Below are 21,742 nucleotides of genomic sequence, written 5' to 3'. Positions count from 1 at the left end.
TCAGTTTATACAAAGAGACTATGTAGGCTCTAAAACTGACTACACTAGCCAAAGATGGAGAAGTTCTATATCTGTGATGGTGAACCTATGGCACGCATGCCACAGGTGGCATGCAGAGCCATTTGTGCGAGCACCAGCCAAACTTACCTGCACTGCGCATGCATGCACCTCCCAGCTGATTTTTGGCCTGTTTGAGGCCATTTTCGCCCTCTTTACAGTCTTTACAGCCTTGGGAGGCCAAAAAATAGGCTTTCTGGAAATACCAGAAGTGCCGAAATGGGCCATTTTCAGCCTCCCGTGGCTGCAGAGCCTTCCCTTGTGGCTCCGGGAGGATGAAAACAGCCTCTCCCGGGCTCCGGAAGCTGTAAATAAGAGACGAGGGTTGTCTTTATAGAGGCATCAATGTGCAAAACTATTTTTAGGCTTTTTCACATGGAAGCATTATTTTGAGCAAAATACCTGGGCCTTTGACATCTTCATTGGGTTCTGGAAACAGGTAATGTATCTAGATATTAGAAGAAACAAAGAAAACAAGAAAATGTCCTGTATAGCCAATTTCCATTTTCTTGCTGGATCGATCATACTAGTCTTGCCAGATCAAAAGCAGACCTGAACTTGATGTCATTTCTTAGCATAATCTTGATTTTACTCCAGAGAAGTGCATGTAAGAAAGTCTAAACTCCTCTAGCAACATTTTTCTTCCTCTGTGACTTGGGATTTGATAGTTAGTTGTCCTTGTACAATATATGTAAGGATTGCATCTTGAAAGCTGCAATAACTTTTCTATTTTTATAAAATATTCATACATTCAGACTTAGTTTGCAGATAATCTAAGCCAGGTGTGTTTTAATTACAGTTTGTAGAGTATCCCATAAGTTGACAGGGCTTGTGTTAATCCAAGTCAAGTGGCTTAGCATTTCCAGCCTGTCATGTCAGTTTCATTAAACTAACAGGAAAGCTAACTTTGATTTCAGTAAAAAAAAAAAAAAAAAAAGGACATTTACGGTGAATGGTTTTCTGGGTGTGAAAGGTTTTGAATATCCAGCAATGCAACATTTAAAAGTATAGTTTATATAAGCTACCACATATGCAGGAAGTCTAGTAAATTTTCTGGGTATGGTTATTTAATTTGAAGGGTGAATGCAGAGAGCCTTTTATATGGTTATATTCATCCACGCTTAGTTCTTTAATTTCAGTGTACCTATCTTGGTTGTGTCTAACTTCTCACTGATTTCAGTAAGTCTGTTCTTGAAAAGCACATAGATATCTCCTCCAATCTGGATGCTCTCCCTGAATTCCCTATTCAATATGGCTATTGATGAGAGCTCCAAAAAACTGAAGATCTGGATCTGGGGAGTTCCTAGTTAAGACAAGGACATCATAGATCCAATTATTTCTGTGAATCTTGATTTTGGTAGAAGTTTCTATTCTCAGCTGACACTTTTGGCCAGGTGGGGGGGGGGGATTTTTGCTGGCAGCATGTTGGGAAGAAAACTATTAGCTTTCTTCCTCCCAAAAGCTCTCTAGTGTTGGCCTATGATAAAAACAAAGCCTTCAAATAGAAATAACAGGCTTTATGTCACGTGTACTTGATGTTTAGTAGTTGTTCACATTCTCCAAAGGAGAATGACTATGAGGATAGGAATTAGAGATGTGTTCCAACCACAAGATTTGCTTTGGGACCCAGTTAAATATTTTGGAACAGTATACTTCAATTAGGATTTAAAATGTAGGCAATTGTGGATTGTGGGAGTAGAATGATCAGGGTGATGTTGGAAAGGAATGGATGGGAGCAGTCTAAGATCTTTTGATGGCCATGCAAATGATTAGGTGCTTACAACTGAGAATTTTTAAAATCCCAAGACGTGTGTAGACTATTGTGTTTAATTTCTTGTTCAATGAAGGAATCCAAATAAAAACATCCCAAGAGCAGATGAGTATTTAACCTCTACTTACATGCAACCAATGAAGGATGACACTCCCATCTTTCTGGTTGTTATTGTTATTGGGGAACTGCTTTTTTTAAAAAAAGATTTATACTTGGATTCATAGATCTTGGGATTTAAATATCACATGTTCAGTAAACTAGGACAACAGGAAGTAAGTCTTGACCATCTATGTGACATTCTATCAGATAAAGGTAGTCCTTGATTTAGAAATACAATTGAACCCAAAATTTCTGTTGCTAAGTGAGACAGTTAAATGAGTTTTGCTCCATTTTATGGCCTTTCTTGCAAAATTGTTATGTGAATCACTAGTTAAGTTAGTAAGACGGTTGTTAAGTGAATCTGGCTTCCCCATTGACTTCGCTTATCAGAAGTTTGCAAAAGGAGATAACATGACCCCAGGACACTGCAACCATCATGTGACCATGGGGATGCTGCAACCGTCGTAAGTGTGAAAAATGGTCATAAGTCACTTTTTTCAGTGCTGCTGTAACTTTGAATGGTCACAAAATGAACTACCCATAAGTCGAGGACTGCCTGTATACAATTTTCAAATCAGCCTCTGGCAACTTCATGGATGTATCCATGTATTTCTTTTTGACAACAGTGTGGAAGTGATTTGTCACTGTCTTTTTTCCTATATGTGCTTTTGAATTCAATCTAGTCTACAACTCTGGTTGTCTGCAAGGTCCACCCAATCCTGCTTAGTTTCCAGTTCTACACAAGATCAACCAGGTGTAGCCATCTGATCAGATTCAGTGACCTTACACTTAGGACCTCTGAGGGAATCGATGTGAAAGCTTAAATGTTGCAATGATTTGTTGTAGCTCTTCAGGATGAATGAACCAGTGCATTGCATCAGTAATTTTCAATATCCTTTCCAGTATATTTGCATGTATAAGAAGCAGATGATTTCTTTAATGTACTGCAACCAGAAAGCCATTGACAAGTATGGCTGTCTTTTAATCCAGGAAAGACAATCTCAGGAAAATAGCAATAGCACTTATATACCGCTTCACAGTGCTTTACAGCCTTCTCTAAGCGGTTTACAGAGTCAGCATATTGCCCCCAACAACCTGGGCCCTCAATTTACCCACCTCAGAAGGATGGAAGGCTGACAACCTTGAGGCTGGTGGGATTTGAACTGCCAAATTGCAGGCAGCCGGCAGGCAGCACAGGTATCATGCAGTACTGCACTCTAACCACTGTGCCACCTTGGCTCTTATAATGTAAAGGAAGATAGATTCCAATGTTTGAAAACCATTGTCCTGTAAACATAACTTTACTTACCTCCCACTGAATGTATAGATTTTTAGTTTGGTGAAGCAAAATTCAACTTTCCAAATGCCACTGTTGAAATGTCTAAAATTTTAAAGCTAAAATTTAGACCTATAGTCCACTGAGTCAGAAATTTCAAAGCTCAGACTGGCATTGGATTTTCATCCTTCTGTAGAACAATCTGTCACTTGAGCAGAAAGATGAGATTGGTTGTTTTATTTCATTCAAGAATGTCTAAATAATAGGATTGACATATGACATGTTAGAGAAGGTGCTGTATGGAGAATTTCTCCCTGCCTTCCGCTATGTTCTCAACTGAGAAAAAAGCAAGATAATCAAACAAGTCTAAAATTTTACTTGCAAGAAGAAGAAACAGATGTTGCTTCTTAATTCCCCTCCCACAGTCTATTTTAACTATCAAATTTATATAGAGCCCCATCTCACAAACAACTGTGTAAGCATGCAATGAAACAAAATTAAAAAGTCTAAAGCAGTGATCTCCAACCTTTTTGATGCCGTGGCCCGGTACCGGCATCAGCTGGGCGCCGCGGACCCGGTACTGGCATCAGCTGGGTGCGCCATCTTTTTGATGAAAAGTGCTTCCGGTGACCTCACGGAAGCACGCGTTTCATCAAAAAATGGCGGCGCTCGCCGATGAGCTTTTCTGGGTAGAAATGGCTTTCTACCCGGAAAAGCTCACCGAAGCTCTGGCGCCACCATCTTTTTTGATGAAAACGTGCTTCCGTGAGGTCACCGGAAGCACTTTTTCATCAAAAAGATGGCGGTGCCCAGCAAGCCAGCAGCCCGGTAGGAGTTGTTCCGCGGACCGGTACCGGTCCGCGGACCGGTGGTTGGGGACCCCTGGTCTAAAGCATCCATTAAAAACAGTTAAGCATAAATACAAATACGACCATGGTAGAATGAACAAATCCTACATAGTCCTTGAGCTGCAACCATTCATTTAAAGTTACAGAAAGAAATGACTTATCATTGGTCTTCATGCTTTACAACCATTGTAGCATCCCTATGGTCATGTGATCAAAGTTCAGGAGATTGGCAACCAGCATTCATTTATGATGCCTCCTGCATCCTGCAGTTATGTGATCATCATTTGCAATCTTTCCAACTGGCTTCTGACCAGCAAGTGGGATATGCCAGATTCATTTAATGGCTACACAAAGCACTTAACAACTGTAGTGATTTGCTTAACCATGGCAAAAAAATTTTTTTGATATAATTGAGTGTAAATGCACTTAGCAATGGCCTTGCTTAGCAATGGAAATTCTGGTTTCAGCTGCAGTCATATATAACAATCCTTCACTCTCCCTATTTCCATGGGATCCTACTGGAACCCTACTGGAAAAATCATGTATTAAAGAGATTTCCAGAAGGCCAGTAGATCTGGGACTAACCTCATTTCAGGGAATGAGGTTCCAGGGTGCCATGGCAGAAAAGGCTTGTCTCCTGGTCCCATCAGATGGAATTCTTCAGCAGACACGATCTGTAATTTGCAAGCCTGCCAGACCTATTGCTGTGATAAAGTTGCATATGTTCTGATGTCTGGATTGCTTTGCTTGCATATTAAATGAATACCCTTCAACACTGCTAATACATGAGAAAAGTTGACATGTCAGCCTGCTTTAATACTGGCTCAGTGTTAGGAATTCTAATGACTTTGCAGTAGAAAGATATTTAAAATTAGAGTATGCATATCTTTATCCCCAGAACCTTTTACAAGCAATTCGTCTTTTTCTTATTAAGCAAAACCTCAAAACAAATTGAGAGTAGTACTGCTATTCTTGTATGCAAATATAGTATTTCCTTATTTTAATTTTGTTTTTGCTCTTTTTGAAGTTCACAAATGCATTTCAGGAGTGTTGTAATATCGTCATGGAAATTATACATCAAATGCAAAATTGAGTAATCAGCAGTGCAGGCTTGTTGACATTTGTGTTACAAAAAGATGAATCAATATTTGAGAGATGGAGGTAAACCAAGTAGGACATGTGTTACCTAACTAAGGGATGAGTTTGTGGTTTGCCTGTTCAGAAAACAATTCAGATTGTTGCCATGAGGGTTCTGTTAAAATGCTTTCTAACCTTGGTAAAAGAGCAATATTTTGCACAGAATTTCCCAACATAGTGCTTTCCAGGAGTGTTATGACCTACCATTATCAAATAGCCTAGAAATTGTAATCCAACACTTTTGTAAGGTATTCAGTGTGGGCAGCCTGATGAACAATAGTTTGTTGTACGTGACATATCTACTTGATGGCTGCAAATGGATGGATTCAAAAATCAACTTATGGGACTCTTTAGTATATTAGGAAATAGAACTTAGGGTGTGATACATAAAGGAAAAGGCAAAATTGGGCTGATTTATTGTACCAATAAAAGAATATTTGTAGTTCAGGTTGATGTGAGGGGTGCTCTGATGCTCTCTGAGCTTGATTGTTTTCTTGCAGATGTTTCATTACCCAAACTAGGTAACATCATTATTGCTCCACTAATGGTGTTGTTACCTAGTTTGGGTAATGAAATGTCTGCAAGAAACTACTGCAAGAAAACAACAAGCTTAGAGAGCACCAAGGACCCCTGATTCATTATACTTCTCTGGACAGCTTTTCATCAATATGGGATAGGCTGAAGCAAAAATTTCAGTTTTGTTGCAGGATACTTACCTTTATTGAACAGAGACCTCATGAGAGATACAATAAACCTTTGGCTTTCAACAATCTCAGAAATGCATAAATCAACTTCTTCCTGCTACATGCAGTTTAATAGGAAAGCAGTCATTTCACTAGTTTTTGAGTAAGTCATAACACAAGAGCCACTGTGTTCTCGTCTATGGTTGCCCTATGTAAAATATAACTACTTCAAGCAAAGCTGGCTCTTTGTCATGGTTGCTTGTGCCCAATTGCTAACTTCATGTTAAAAAAAATAAATTATTTTATACATACATACATGCATACGAATGAGAGAGAGAGACCATAAATCTATCTTTCATCAAAACAAACAATAGTTTTTAACGAATAATATTTTCCAAAGTATTGGGTTTTCCCGTATCCTCCTACTTTTTTTAAGAGGACATTTTGTAGATTAATATACCCAAATGTTGCATGTTGCTGGTGCCTAATTATATTGTTATTGCCGGAATGATATACAAGTAGTCCTTGACTTACGACCACAATTGAGCCCAAAATTTCTGTTGTTAACTGAGACATTTGTGAGTTTTGCCCCATTTTATAAACTTTCTTGCCATAGTTGTTAAGTGAGTCACTGCAGTTGATAAGTTAGTAAACTGGATGTTAAGTGAACCTGGCTTCCCCATTGACTTTGCTTATCAGAAGGTCACAAAAGGGGATCACATGACCTGGGACACAGCACGGTCATAAATAGGAGCCAGTTGCCAAGCATCTGGATTTTGATCACATGATCATGATGCTACAAAGGTAGTAACTGTGAAAAACAGTCATAAGTCACATTTTTCAGTGCCATTGTAACTTTGAACGGTCACTAAACAAATTGCTGTAAGTCAAAGACTATCTGTGGAAGCCATGTCAAATATAAATGCAAGTTTTTAAAGCATATCTTAAAAGGGTGCCAGGACAACTTATAGACCATTTTTTGACTGAAATGTAGAATGAGTTTAATAAACTATTACATAATCTTCCAAGCAAATTTGCTTTGTTTCTGATGACATTCATCATCCATACCATAATCAAAATGCACTCAATAGGAAATATATTTGTTATGTAAAATATATTCACACGAACAATTAATAATGGGGTATTGCAAACCCATAAGATTTTATTAAAATCTTTCAAAATTGGCTTAAAATGATTGAATTTATTAAAAAAACCATTTTGTACCACTTCTTCAATATGTTAATATTTATGCTGGAATTATAACACTTTTTTTGCCTCAACTTTTATTAAAGGGTTAAATGGAGGCTAATGATGAAGACTAAAAATTATGGTCTGTATAAAATTTATGGTGAAAATAAATGTACTAGTAAATGCCCATCTAACAGAAGGAATACTTTATGTGTAAACTGGAAGTGTTTATAAACTGAACATAAGCAATATAATGAGATGTGTGAATTTCTGCAGGTAGACTGAACTTACTGAAATATAATAAGATGATATATAAATATTATATTGTGACTTTTCCTGCTCTCTATCATATGAAAATAATATTCTTGCTTTGCTTCATTGTATGGAAACAAAGAATCAATAAAATGGGTGGCCTGTTTGTCTTTTTAGCTGCCACTGCAGAAATCTGTATCAAAAAGGTACCTGGATAAATAGTTCTCCTGGCCCATCTATGCCCTGTTTGATGTTACTGTGGATGCTTATAAATCACTATTAGTGCTGAGTCAGTTAGCTTCTTATTTTATTGATTTCTATAACAGAATCTTAGACTTTTCATGTTATTTGCTGGCAGTTCCTTTCTTTCAAACCATATAAAAATTCTCTCTCTCTTTTAACTTCAGGAAACGTTATAGAAAACGAGAAAGACTTCAGCAGTATTGAGAGTAAATTTTCTTTAAGGACACCTGAAAAGCCTGAAGAAGACCTTTGTCACCTAGTGCCTGGACAGGAAACAAGTGTAGCAGATTGCAGCTTCAATCATACCAGTAAAACCTTTGTGATTATACATGGATGGACGGTAAGAGGAGTCAAACATTTGCATAGCTATTCACTGAAGACTTAGTCAGTCTGATATGAACAGAGACCCAAATAGTGATTTTAAAAACCCTACAAATTAATTGCCATACATTTTTACTTATAGCCAGCTCATTTCTGGTTGGGATGGGTAGCCTTTTAAGCTCTGTAGGTAATCCTAGACTAATGACTGCAATTGAGCCCACTATTTTGGTCATAAGTCATGATGGTCATAAAGTGGCTCCCCATATGACCAGATTCAATTTGATAATTATTTTGGTAGCAATCATTAAGCAATCCCTCTGACCCAAAGTTCACTATGGGAAGTTTTTCCAGAAGCTGAAAGTAAGTGCCTTTTCCAGAAATTTTTTTTATCATCAATTGTGATCACATGACCATAAGTTACAACTCGCTGTAAATGTTGGTTTGTTGCTGAGCACCCAAAATGCCTTCATATGACTCTAGGGCCCCAGACGGCAGAAGTTCAAATTCTTGTTATAAGTCCTATTTTAGGGTGGACTCTTATTATAATTCTCGTCCCAGATCATGCTTGGAAATTATAATATGTGTTTTTTTTAAAGCAACTCCAATCTTAAACATCACAATTTGATCATAACTCTTACAAAAATCCCCAACTGTTTTTGCTGCATGAGGCCATCTGCTCTAGCATTCTTTTTTTCAGTAGCGCTGAAATCTAATAAGCTGTCATGCTACATGGAATATAGCTGTAAAGGTGATTCAGGCAATTCTATTCATGAAGACAACTAGAAGCCATTGCTTGGGGAGCAATGAAACCCATTGGAGCTGCAAAGACCTTGTGGCTTAAGGAAGACATGAATCCTTAATAGGGAACTGTTTGTAGCTTTTCCTGTCTGGGAAGAACTAAATGGCCAGGGCCACCTAGAGTTTGCCTAAATTCCAAAGGGCAGACTTGACATAGGGAAATGGAAGCTGGATCTTTTCTAGGCTTACCTGGAAAAGCCAGAGATTAAACCCAGGCAAAGCAAAAACACTGCTGTTGCACTACAGCCTCTCCCTGCAGCTAGGGAACATTTTCTCGAGACTAGCATATTAGTGTATTAGAAAGTCTTTTGCAGTAAGAATGGTAAAGAAACTGGGAACTCATTTACACCCATGTTGTTCGTTAATCTTTTTTTCCCACCTGCTAACATAACACACACATTTGCATTTCTTAAAATTTATGTTGTCCAAAGGTTAGGTACAAGAGACTTAAGCATTATCCCATCAGGGTTTTTTGTTACAGTAATATGGCTTGTTACGGGAGAAATAGGAGATGGGGGTATTAGCTATGTTTATCACTTTTGAATTATATATTTAAAAGGCAAGATAGAAATCTAATAATTGTAATAATTATTATTAAATAAGTGTCAGATGCAAGAAACCAGGAACCAAGGCTGTTTAGATGAGTACAGGTTTAATCCATACTAGCTCACCACAAGTATCTGAACTACTAATGGTCAGTGCAACTTGGTGTTAGTTAAGAGTCAATGGAATTCAAGGAAAGGTGGACTTAGGTCTCTAGTGGACATAAAGGGGCTCAAAACTAATGATGCACTTGACCCACTCAGCCTGGTCATCTCATACAATCAGCAGCCATACAACTTACTTTTTCATCACCAAGGTCTGCATGAGATAAAAGAAAACTAACACTTGTGCTTTGCTCAACTTATATAGATTCAGTGCAAATCCTCAGTTCTTTCTAAAAATCTTCTTTATTTCCCCCTCTCCTATATTTCCCGAAAACCGCTAGAAATCCTCAACAAAAAAACCCACAATATGTTTCTTGTTTTTGCACAGATGTTTTTCTAATGACCTTCAAATAGCCACAACAGCATGGGGGTTACTTGGAAAGGGAGGCATAATTCACTATTTCCCCATTTTGCAATAAATATATAATGATACTGGCCTTTGTGCAACTTGTGGCAGTGAATTTCCTATTTATTAAAGGATTAATCTTTTATTATTAAAATATAATATGCCTAGGCAACCTTTCCCAGCTGGGTGTTTTCCACATGTTTTGAACAATCCCCATAAATTCTTAACATGGAAATATGTATGGAAGTTTTAGTCTGCTACAACTGTAAAGCACCAGATTGGTCAAGGTTACTATCGGTGCACTCCTAAGCTAATCTATGAACTTGTTTATTGTTACTTACTTTGAAAAATATTTGACGATTATACTTTTTCTCTCTGTAAGTATACTTAATATCTATCTTTTGAGGTTAATATTATACATTGACATTGAGTTTATTGTATTCTAGGTGATTGGCATGTTTGAGAGCTGGGTTCCTAAACTGGTGAGGGCACTGTATAACAGGGAGCCTGATTCTAACGTCATTGTGGTTAACTGGTTAGCTCGAGCTAGTTTGCATTATACAACGGCTGCATACTTTACAAAGGATGTGGGAAAAGATATTGCTGCATTCTTTGATTGGATGGAGGTAAGCATCTATTTGCAAGTTCTGTACAGCACAATGTCTTGAGAGTTAAAGGTGTTGAATACCTAGAATACAAGCTAAGGGCATTTCCAAATGAGGGATTTTTGCCTGCTAAAAAAAAAAGGCCTCAGGGTTTTGATTCCACAACGTGTTAGCTATATTTATTTCTGGCTGAACTGTATTATAAACCATAGTTACCAATTTTTTTAAAGTTAAAGTTAAATAGAGCTTATAGGTGGTCCATTTTCTGCTTCATCACACTTCTTGCTATTGCGCTTTTAAGGGGAAAAGTGGCTTGATGACTTTTTGGCACTCCCATCGTGTGGCCAGCAAATGTATACTGCATGCAATAAGGCCTTGGAGTGAAAACAATTGATTTCGTTTTTCATTTCTGTGGAGTGATGGAGAAAAGGGGTTTTGTGGCAGGACCTGTAATAACTCACAACAGAGCAGTTATTTTTACTGTCAGTACATCTCCAATTTGTGAAGGTTTTCAAAGCAGAATTTGTGGATTCTCGTGATGAAGCTATTGTTACGCTGTACCCCTTGGTGAGAATTACATGTTGGGATGCTTCGTCATTGGAAAAAAATGTGTCTGTTTGGTATTGACTTATGTAACATTTGCTAACATGCAGGATAGATAACTCTATCATATTGTTATTCACTGTTAATTCTTATTTTTAATATGTGGAAACATCCAAACATTTACATTCCAGCTCTTGCCTGAAAAGTTATCTTAGCAATATTTTCACTATTTCTTATGAGAGTGAGAATCTATATGATGATTGGAAAGTAGAGATAGTCCTTGACTTATGACCACAATTGAACCCAACATTTCTTGCTAAGGGAGACATTTAAGTTTTGTCCCATTTTACAACCTTTCTTGCCACAGTTGTTAAGTGAATAACTGCAGTTGTTAAGTTAGTAACATAGTTTTAAGTAAATTTGGCTTCCCCATTGACTTTGCTTGTCAGAAGGTTACCAAAGGTGATCACATGCTAAGCATCTGAAATTTGATTGCATGATCATGGGGATGCTGCAAGTGTGAAAAATGGTCATAATTCACTTTTTTTCAGTGCCTTGGAAAAAAAACTTTGAACAGTAACTAAAAAAATCTGTTGTAAGTCAAGGATTTACCTGTATTAAATGCAAATGATGTAGTATCAGTTTTGTAATTAAGGATTCACCTGTATTAAATGCAAATGATGTAGTATCAGTTTTGTAATTAAGGGATCAAGATATTTGAATGTTTGCTTATATACTTCAGGGACTTCTTTCACCTAGAGTATTTTCTATTCCTGATGTGCTAAATGTGCCCTCTGGTGGGTAGTGATGAATGTATTGCTGTTACTCACATTCTTGCATTAGGACTGTTCAAAGCCTGTAAAAGAAGGCATACAGGAATATATCAAACAGCTTGCTATATTGATTGTTAAAACTGCTGTTTCTTTTACAAGCTATGTATGGCTATAATGTTGGAAACTATCCCGACTATCCCTGCAAGTATTCTTAACACACTGCTGCTTAACTCCATAAATTCCTTTGCAATCACCTTACATCCCTCATTATAATATAGTCCCTTCACATTGCCTTCTGAATGCATGAGGTTGTTCTCAGTAAATTTTGGATGCAACAAGCTATGCCCATAATCAGTTCTTGTAAACAAGCAGCCATATAAATTTGATAAACTAATAACTTCAAATGATCTGGAGCGGAGTACTATGACTCTGTTTAGATCAACATCTGACATTCTGTTTTTAGCAACAGTAAGGCAGTGCTGATTCTTGGAAAGCAGACACTGTTATTTTTTTTTAATGGCTGTTGAAGAGTGCTCATAAAGGATTGGAGGCCTTGGAAAGTTCACTTAAAATATTTGCAGGTGGCCTTCTTTCTCCCTTTCCTCATCTAGGCAGGTGGGACATAGTCACAAATTGAGTACCTCTTTCAATGGAGAGTAAGCATGAGGATAAGCTAGTTCTGGTATTTTACATTTTGCAGATAACAGGCTGTAAACTGAGTTTGCTTCCCCTCAAGCCAGATCCCATATGAGAATAAATATACACATATGCTAGCTTGCAGTATCTCTAAGGAATTTTTTCTCATTGTATCTCCATATTCAAATTCATCCATTCTAAAACATAAATTATTATTATTTCATCAGAAATGCTTATCTTCCTTTAATACCTTTGTCAATAAATGCTCTTCTTATAATAAAGCCCTTGTGCAGGATGTTGAACACTGCTGGATTATATTTTCTTTTCTGGCTGGTGTTCTATTTATTTTTGTTGTGATATTGCTTTTAAATGTTCTATGTATACTTAAACTTTTTAAAAAATAAATAAAATGTGCTGCTTTGGGCATTGTGTTGATGGAGAAAGCTGAGTTATCAATAATTTAGAAAAAGTACCTCTGACTTTAGAAGTCTTTCTGAATGCTTTAAGCACACAATCCTTTTTTAAAAAATCCACTTTTCTTTTGCTGCTCTCAAGTTTTGTCCCTTAGCCGACTTACATAGATTTTTATGTATTTGCATCTTATATAAAACAGTGCAGATTTCCTTCTGTTACTATAATATTTTTGTCCTTGAAGTGAAACTGATACTTTATTTTTTGACTAACAAGCAAGTTAAAGTTTGCATTTGAAGCTTAATCTTTTAAAAAATGATTGTTCTCAGGAGCAGTTTGGTTATTCTCTTGACAAAGTCCATTTGCTGGGGTACAGCCTTGGTGCCCATGTTGCTGGCATTGCTGGAAGTCTGACTAATAAAAAGATTAATAGAATTACAGGTAAGCAAATCATTATAATAATTAGAAGAGGAAGTACAATGAGTCTTTCAAAGCACTAAATATTTTAACGTAGAATTCTGGCATATGTTGATAGCAACTATTGTAAAATGAGGAGCTAATGAAAACTGCGTTTTCCAGCATACATACCATTGCTTTCCCCTCGAGATTGTAAAGAGCCATTGTGTGTTAAAAATCCTCCTCCTCCTCTTTCTCAAAAATAAAACAAAACAAAACAAAAAAGTAAGTGCCTTAGTGGCAGTCTTTGCCCTGGGAAGTCATTGGCTTCAGTGGGATTTATGAACTGAGGATTTCCGCCATTATAAAAGCAACACATGACCTGTAAAATAAGCTATTTGGATGGCAATCTTAAGCTTTCTATTTAAATGGGTACTTATTTGAGGCCTTAATTATAACTTTGGAATTAATTGCCTCTGTAGACAATTGTGCGATTCATTTATAAATGCTGGAAATTGAATTTTTTTAAGAAGAGGTGCTTGACATTTCAGAAATATTTAGAGCATTTATGTAACATTTGCACAAACCTTTAATGGTTTTGTTCTGTATCAGTGAGAAGTTTTTCATACTTTTTTCTTTTAACTTCTTTGTATTTGAATTTTTTGAAATAACATAGAAATGTTAAAGCATTTATCTTACTTTGTGTATGGTACAGCTAAATAAATAAACAAACCACTACAGGTGGCCATTGACTTATAACCACAATTGAGCCCAAAATTTTCATTGCTAAGCAAGACAGTTAAGTGAATTTTGTCCCATTTTACAACTTTTCTAGTCACAGTTGTTAAGTGAATCATTGCAGTTGTTAGTTTAGTAACATAGTTGTTAAGGTAATCTAAAGTAAGGTAAGGTAATTTCCCCATTGACTTTGTTTGTCAGAAGGTCGCAAAAGATGATCATGTGACCCCAGGACACTGCAACCACTATACATACCCTCCAGGTGCCAAAAGTCAGAATTTTGATCACGTGACTATGGCGGTTACAGGCATGAAAAATGGTCATAAGTCACTTTTTCCCCAGTGCTGTTGGTAACTGTCAGTGGTCACTAAATAAATGGTTGTAAGCCAAGGATTAGCTAGATTTTTATGAATGTTTTTTTTTTAATAGAGTATCTTAAGTTTCACTTTGACTGATTATTCTAGGGTTGCATGCTATTTTTGGGCACAGTCCAATTATAGCTGAATTCTTGTTGTTTATTCTAGAACTACAGCCTGCTTCCTTCCTTACTTGTTTTTTCAGGACAGCAGTTTGGTGTAATGGTTAAAGCACCAGACTAGAAACTAGGTGATCGGGAGTTCTAGTCCAGGGGTCTCCAACCTTGCCAACTTTAAGATGTGTGGACTTCAACTCCCAGAATTCCTCAGCCAGAATTCTGGGAGTTGAAGTCCACACGTCTTAAAGTTGGCAAGGTTGGAGACCCCTGTTCTAGTCCTGCCTTAAACATGAAAGCCAGCTGAGTGACTTTAGACCAGTCACATGTTTTTGGCCCAACTTACCTCTCATGGTTGTTATGGGGAAAATAGGAGGAGAAAGGAGCACTAGGCATATTTATTGACTCAAGTTATTCATAAAAAGAATAAAGGCAAAATATAAGTAAATTTCTCATTTGCCAGATAGTGTTGTAAAACCCAAAACAATATTGATAGGAAATTTTGCAGCGATAATGAATAAAAATGTGGACCAAGTCTGCAAATTTTATCATGATGCAACCAGTGGCATCCAAAGGCCAAAAGACCAATAATGTGACTCTTTTTTTAAACTCTGTCTTCACATTAAGGTTTAGATCCTGCTGGGCCTCTCTTTGAATATGCCGAGGCATCTAGGCGCCTTTCTCCAGACGATGCTGTCTTTGTGGATGTCTTGCATACTTACATCAGAGGCTCCCCAGATCGCAGCATTGGCATACAGCAGCCGGTGGGCCACATTGATATCTATCCCAATGGAGGTAGCTTCCAGCCAGGTTGCAATTTAGCTCAAGCCTTGCGTATGATTGCCCAGAAAGGCTTTCAAGGTAAGTTTTCAAATCTGATTCCGCACCCCGCCCCCCCAAAAGACATTGACATGAAGATTTCATGGCTTCTGCTACTCATGATTAATGTTAGTTCTGTTCGGAATAGTTCCTCTTTCTTAGATTCATTATAGAAACATCTACTAAGGAAGGTGTTTGTCTCTATTTTTGTTCCTCATATGGCTCAGAGTTTTGTTCACACTGGCTCCAAATTAAGCAGGGGCTTGGAATTACAGTCATAAAACATGCTGATTATTAGTGAATCATCATATGACCAATTTTATGACATTTTTTGCCATGGTTAAAGGAATCCATCATTAAAGTAACCCCTTGTCCACAATAGATGATTTTTTATTTTTTTGCCAGAAACAGGAACTAAACACCAGTTTCCAGCAGAAAATGTCATAAATTGCATTTATGTCACTATGGGATGCTGCAAACAGCCATAAATGTTGGCCGGTTGCTGAGCACTCAAAAGTGGGGAGGTTGAAGGGACATTTTTTTTGGGGGGGGGGGTGTCTGTTATAATGGTTATAACAGTCGCTAAGGGACTAATCATAAATTGAGGACTACCTATGTTGATCTGTGTCTTGACTAACTTCCCTTCTCAAGTTACAGAAGATAAAAAAGTAAAAGAGTGCTCCAGAGATACTCAAGATGCGTTATGTGTTAGTGTTCTGCTCACTTTTCATTGCATGCATGTGATACTTGGATTGAGTGATAGCCAGTCCAACTACGTTTAGCATGTAAAAGGCAAAATTATATTATTGGGTGTGCTTGTCTATGTGTAGTCAGTTATAGATGCCCATTGTTATGCTCAAATATTCAGTCTAGACCAGGAATGGGTAACTATGGCTCTTTTACGATCTGTGAACGTCAACTCACAGAATGGCTTAGGGATTCTGGGAGTTGAAGTCCATAGATTGTAAAAAGATCACAGTTCCCCACCCCTGGTCTAGACTGTCCTTAATATCTTCCTTATCTAGCAAACACAATGAGCTATAGATCATTATGGTTATTATCACCAGTATTGTATAATTCCTAACTGGAGGACACTATTGATAAGATTTAATGCAAGAAAGGGGGAATAGGGTGAAATAGTACCGAAGAAGCAGTGAAGAAAAACCATGGCATTCAGTGTGCCTAAAAATGAACATTATCTTCACAGCTGAAACATTTTTCAGAGGGTGAGAGAATTCTCACCAAATTTGTTACACTGGAGAATGTCTGGTGCAGATTTGCTTATCGTAATTGTTGAACAATAGTAATGCATCTCTATTACAGTACAACTTGTGTCATTTTTCTCCCCCTAAGAATCTGATCAGCTGGTGAAATGCTCTCATGAACGCTCCATCCTCCTCTTCATTGATTCCCTCTTGTATGAAGAAAAGCCAATCATAGCGTACCGATGCAATTCAAAAGAAACGTTTGAAAGAGGGCTTTGCTTGAGCTGCCGAAAGAATCGTTGCAACAATTTAGGGTATGAAGTCAAAAGAGTGGGAAGCAAGAAGAGCAGCAAAATGTATCTAAAGACCCGTGCACATGCACCTTATAAAGGTATTAGTGATCTGTTGCAAACCTTTTATTTTTAGTCATGAGTGCTGGAATATAACATGTGAAAACAAACTAATTTCAGAACAAATTCAACTCTTGCACAGACCTTATTGAAATAACATTCTGCTTGATTAAATTCTGAGTTCATTATAAATTTAAGAACGATAGAATTATTAGATTCAAATTAAGCACTTGTTTTAATTAATCCTACTATTGAAATTGAAAATTAAGCAGTTGATATCCAGTGTGATAATGTTTGTATTTCTCAGGTGCATGGTAAGTACCAATATCAATCCAGTGACCTGATTTTTTGTAAGTGAATACAGATATTCTGAGGCAGGATCTCCCAAAGTAGTCAATATTAACTCCTAAAGCTTGATGTGACCATCCATTGTTGATATTAGGTGGTTGTTGTTATGTGTGAGTAATCTACAGTTAGATTCACTATCTAAGACTGAGAAACTTAATTGAAGTCCTAATCAAGGACTTAAGAATGTATGTGTTATGGTTGTTGAACAATCAGCCAGCTGTTTAGACTAAATTTGGCATTTTTATCTACCCAAGTCCTTCCCAAGGACTGAGATAGGAAGATGTTATTTGAGCTGTTATTTGCAGTGCTATTAATTAAAGTAGCAACGTTTAAATTATTTTCATATAATAAATGTTTTTTGGAGGGGGTCAAGCATATACTTCAAAATCTCATAATAAAAGACCTCTTCGTATTTATAACTGAATGCTTTTTACATTATAGCAGAATTAGATAATTTATACTTGGAATTAATCAGTTGTAATAGGAGGAAATTCCTTTATCTCATACAACCATACTTAGTATTGCAGTACAGAATTTCCAAATAATACTCTGATCTGATCTTCTGACTTTGGGAAGTTAGAAGGGAGAATATCAGCATTTTATACCGCCCCCTCCTGTTTGCAGATTATCTGAGATTTTGTGGGGGAGGGCAACTTTAAAAAAAAAAGCTTATGAAACGTTGTCTATAAAATTAATTTGCATACTTAAGCACAAAACTAGTACCTTCCAAACCAAAAATAGCAGAATTTATTAATAATATTTTGTATATTTTGCTCTCAGTCTTTCATTACCAGGTCAAGATACATTTTTTTGGAAAATGGAACATTACCAAGAGAAACGAACCATTTCTTATTTCTTTTTATGGCACCAAGAAGGAAAGTGAGAACATACCGTTTGTAATGTGAGTATCAGCTGAAACAGCTGCCTACACATTTATCAGTGTACTGTTGCATTTTAAAACGTCTTCCTATTGGCTGCAGACATTGCTTGCAGAGTCGTTTGAGAATGGTTCCTTGCATGTGCATATTGTGGGTTTTCACTGAAGGATGTGGTACATTTTGTTCCATTTAATTGTTCCCAGTGTCTTCGAGAAAGAATTCTCAAATAATTTTTGGCATATTATACAAAAGTGCTGCATGAGACAAATGAGTGATTGTCACTGTTATCCTACCCGCCACCTTTCAAGGAAGTGTACAAAAGAGATAATATTTAGGCTTTTGACACACCCTGTAAGCACAAAGAAGGAAAAGTTGATTGTGTCCAGTTGCTCTGTTTGGGAAATGTACATTTGTATATAGAAAGCTGTACAAATGGTGGTTTCCCATTATGCATTTTCATTATGCAAATATGCACCTCATGACCCTGGGATTAGACCTTTTGCATACAAAGGCAAGGAGCTAAGCAGCAGAAGTAGCTAATGGTACCTTTGGAAAAAAATATTAAGCGTGCTAATTAGTTTAATGATCACATATTACAAACCAATCATTCGTTAAAAGACAATCTGGTGAAATGCTCCCTGGTTGAAAATGTGCTATTTTTCTAAGAAAGCCTATTGGTGCATTCTAGCTTCCCAATAAATTTTTGAAAGTAAAAGTATATAAGGGATCAGTCTGTGAGTATACTGGCACTTATCACTCATGTTTGATATGGTATGGGATCTAGCAGGAGTAATAAAGAATGGGATTACCAGTTGCATGCTTTAATCTGAATTGTCTCAGTTTGCATCCATAGTTCTCCTTCTAGCTACTATCTTGGCATCTAATGGGCATGTGCTTGTTTGTGAATGAAAGGGGTCTGGAAAGAAGAGGGCTGAAACTGGCAAAAATAAATGTAAGCTGCCCAAAGTCGTATGTTTTGTGAAATGGGCAGCTATATAAATTGGACAAATAAGTAAAACCGATGCTCCTTGAGATATTTCTTTGAACTTATCATTCTGTGAAGATTATACCAACTTCCCCAACTTAGTCACCTCCAAATATATTGAGAGTTCAGCTCTTCCATTTCCAGCAGTCTCTAGAGTTGGAGTGGTGTCATATCTGGAGAACACTAAGTAAGGAAAGGAAAATTTATAATAGGAGGTCAGCTTTGCTTGGGTCACAGGTTGTTCCAGCTTTTAACTGGCATGCCTAGGGCTACTACTCTGAAAAGGAGTGAATCTGTATTGAAAAGATTCAAAAGTCAGATCAAAACAACATTTAAATTAATTAAATAACTCATGCAAGGAACTTCTTGAGGTGGAACATGAAGTAATGAGGAAAAGAGAAGTCTTGGAGGGCTTTTCAACTGGTCGGGGAAGAAAGTTGGAAGGATGTAATAGCTTCTAACCAGGGTTAGAGAAACCAGGAGAGACAATAGTGGTGGAATGGAGGATAAGATGTGGGAGGCTGGGGTGATATATCTGAAATTTAGAAGGTAAGAATCAAGAGACAGAAGATGTTGGAAATGGCATCTGGGTCATTAACAGGCCATCAGGATTCCCTGGATTTACAAGGAGGGTATATCATTTTTATGATACAATTTTGCTGCTTCTAATTAAAAGGTTTTGTTATATTCTATGAATAAAAACCTTTTCTTCACTTTCTCTGATAAAGGAATAGGCTCCTGAGGTGAGTTGAAGACAAGCACTGACTGAACTTATATGTGGTTTCTTTTTTAAAACAGGCCTGAGATCTCCACTAACAAAACAAGTTCCTTCCTGGTATATACCGAAGTTGATATTGGAGAACTGCTTATAGTAAAACTTCAGTGGGAAAAAGAGTCTTTTTTCAGTTTGAGATGGTGGGATACCCCTGAATTTAGCATACGGGTACTCAGAATCAAGGCCGGAGAAACCCAGAAAAAGTAAGTTTACTTTCTTTCTTTTTTGTGGTCAATCATTTTGTCACCATCCAAGATTACTGATTATCTGTTCTCTTGGATTCAGTTGTATCCAGAGTTTTCTGAAAGATAATCCCATATGAATATAATGATAAAGAACATTTCTTGGTATATTTTTATAGGAAGAGTTTCTTGTGATTTGGAACTGGAGAATTACAAGGAGTGTTTTTCCTTAGCCAAGGCACTTACTTCATGCAGGAGAATATGTTTTCCATTGTCTTCTCTTTCCATTAACAGCTTACTTATGCAAATAGGAGGAGATACAACAAAGAAGAGGACATGGCAAATTCCCTATTCCACAACCAGAATGCTTTAGTTTCAACTCACATAGCATCTTCGAATCACTATAAATAACACTGACTTTTAATTTATTGCTGCTACTATAATAATAATTCACTCTCCCTTTCAATTCTGTGACGCAGTATGACAATTTTCCAATTCTCAGCTGTGTCTTAGAAGTAATGCTATGTTTTCTAGAGTACTAGGTGCATAGTAAACAAGAAACAAAAGTGTTGTTGGAAGTATCTCTTTGCACATGGTACAGAGATATTATTCCATGGTACAGAGATATTATGGTAACACAAATAACCTTGTAATTGCCTTGGTCTACATGGGAGGATGGGAAATTTTCTTGAATAGTAAAATTGATCCAGAATTACAAAAACTGATGGAGAAGCTGTAGAGCAAATGCCTTGAAATATGCACATGCCTAGTTTTTTCGGATATGTGGTACATTATGCATTTTGTGGAATTTTTTTTGTATTTAATATATGGGATTAGATTGAGTTATTGATTCTGCATGTATTTATACATCTTATTTTGCTTGTAGGCTATGAATGATTTGCTAGTAATGATTTCCTATTTGTAATGTCTCACCTTCACTGTTCCGTTCTAGGCATATATACTAAATACTCCTCTAACTGCAAATGAATATTATAAAAACATATATAGTAGATATTGTTCTTTTATAGTTCTGAACTAACCTATCAGTTAAACAATGCCTTGTCAGAAATTCTATTTTAGATTTAAGATATAGTTGAGATAATGAAATACGGCTTTTTAGAAGATACGTTTATAGCTACTTCAGCGGTTCTGTTTATTGTGCAGGGTGATGTTCTGCTCACAGAATGGATCCTCTTTTCTCCAAAAAGGGGGTGAAGCTGCAGAATTTATGAGATGTAATAAGAAAAGACATAATGACACAGATTCATGGTAAGCTTTTTTCATTTGCTGTGCAGTGGAGCCCTGAAAATCATTCCATGTTGCAGTTCTCAAATAGTAAGAAGCAGGCTCTTTGGACAGAATTGTGTGACACACTTGTTGTTTCTGATCTCTTTCTCTGCTGCAGGTTAAATTGCAGTGATAAAGGGAATTCTATGTATAAACCATTTAAACATTAGACACTTATAGTGGAAATTAATAATTTCCTCTAACCTGTTAGTTTTCTCTCAACTTTACGGAGGATATTTTCTCAACTTTAGGGAGAGATTCTATTCAAACTACAGTCTTCCACCTGCATTTGGGAAGGAAAAGCTGACCTGATTAATGGTTCTGCTATAGATGTATAACTTAGTTCTTTTTAATTATTTTTTAATTATTTTATTTTGAATAAAAATAATGCAAACATACTTATAAATCTAAATACAAAAAAGAGGGGAAAATACAGATATTACAGTGTACACCCCCGGAGACAATTTTTCTTTTATTTCTTATATTGTATATCTTTTAGTTGTTATAGAAGATGTATAACTTAGTTTTAAAACTAGGTAGTTATAAGTGTCTTGAAGAGAATCCATTGTCAATCATAAAATGCAGTAGATATAAGGCATCCTTGTGCCTGGCA

At 36.7% G+C, this 21,742-nt stretch overlaps 1 protein-coding gene across 6 annotated transcripts in view; it reads left to right on the top strand.

Annotated features, from left to right (window-relative positions):
- The window catches only part of LPL (lipoprotein lipase), a 31,065-nt gene that overhangs the window by 5,550 nt on the left and 3,773 nt on the right, over positions 1-21,742 (top strand). For 5 of the 6 annotated variants that reach the window (XM_087957488.1, XM_026680608.2, XM_087957491.1 and 2 more), the window contains 8 exons: positions 7,719-7,894; positions 10,173-10,352; positions 13,024-13,135; positions 14,928-15,161; positions 16,473-16,715; positions 17,803-17,923; positions 19,684-19,863; positions 21,007-21,111. In XM_087957488.1, coding sequence (XP_087813614.1) covers positions 10,182-10,352; positions 13,024-13,135; positions 14,928-15,161; positions 16,473-16,715; positions 17,803-17,923; positions 19,684-19,863; positions 21,007-21,111 — 1,166 coding nt within the window. In that variant the 5' untranslated portion in view covers positions 7,719-7,894; positions 10,173-10,181. Of the gene's footprint in view, positions 1-2,270; positions 2,392-7,718; positions 7,895-10,172; positions 10,353-13,023; positions 13,136-14,927; positions 15,162-16,472; positions 16,716-17,802; positions 17,924-19,683; positions 19,864-21,006; positions 21,112-21,742 lie in introns of those variants that run through there. The other variant, XM_087957492.1, reaches the window with a different exon arrangement.

This window comes from Notechis scutatus, chromosome 2, assembly GCF_049901735.1.
Source record: "Notechis scutatus isolate UNSWTSFEM ecotype Mainland chromosome 2, rNotScu1.2, whole genome shotgun sequence".
Classification (NCBI taxonomy): Eukaryota; Metazoa; Chordata; class Lepidosauria; order Squamata; family Elapidae; genus Notechis; species Notechis scutatus.
Note: the sequence above shows the minus strand (reverse complement) of the source record. Positions and strands in the feature narration are given on the sequence as shown.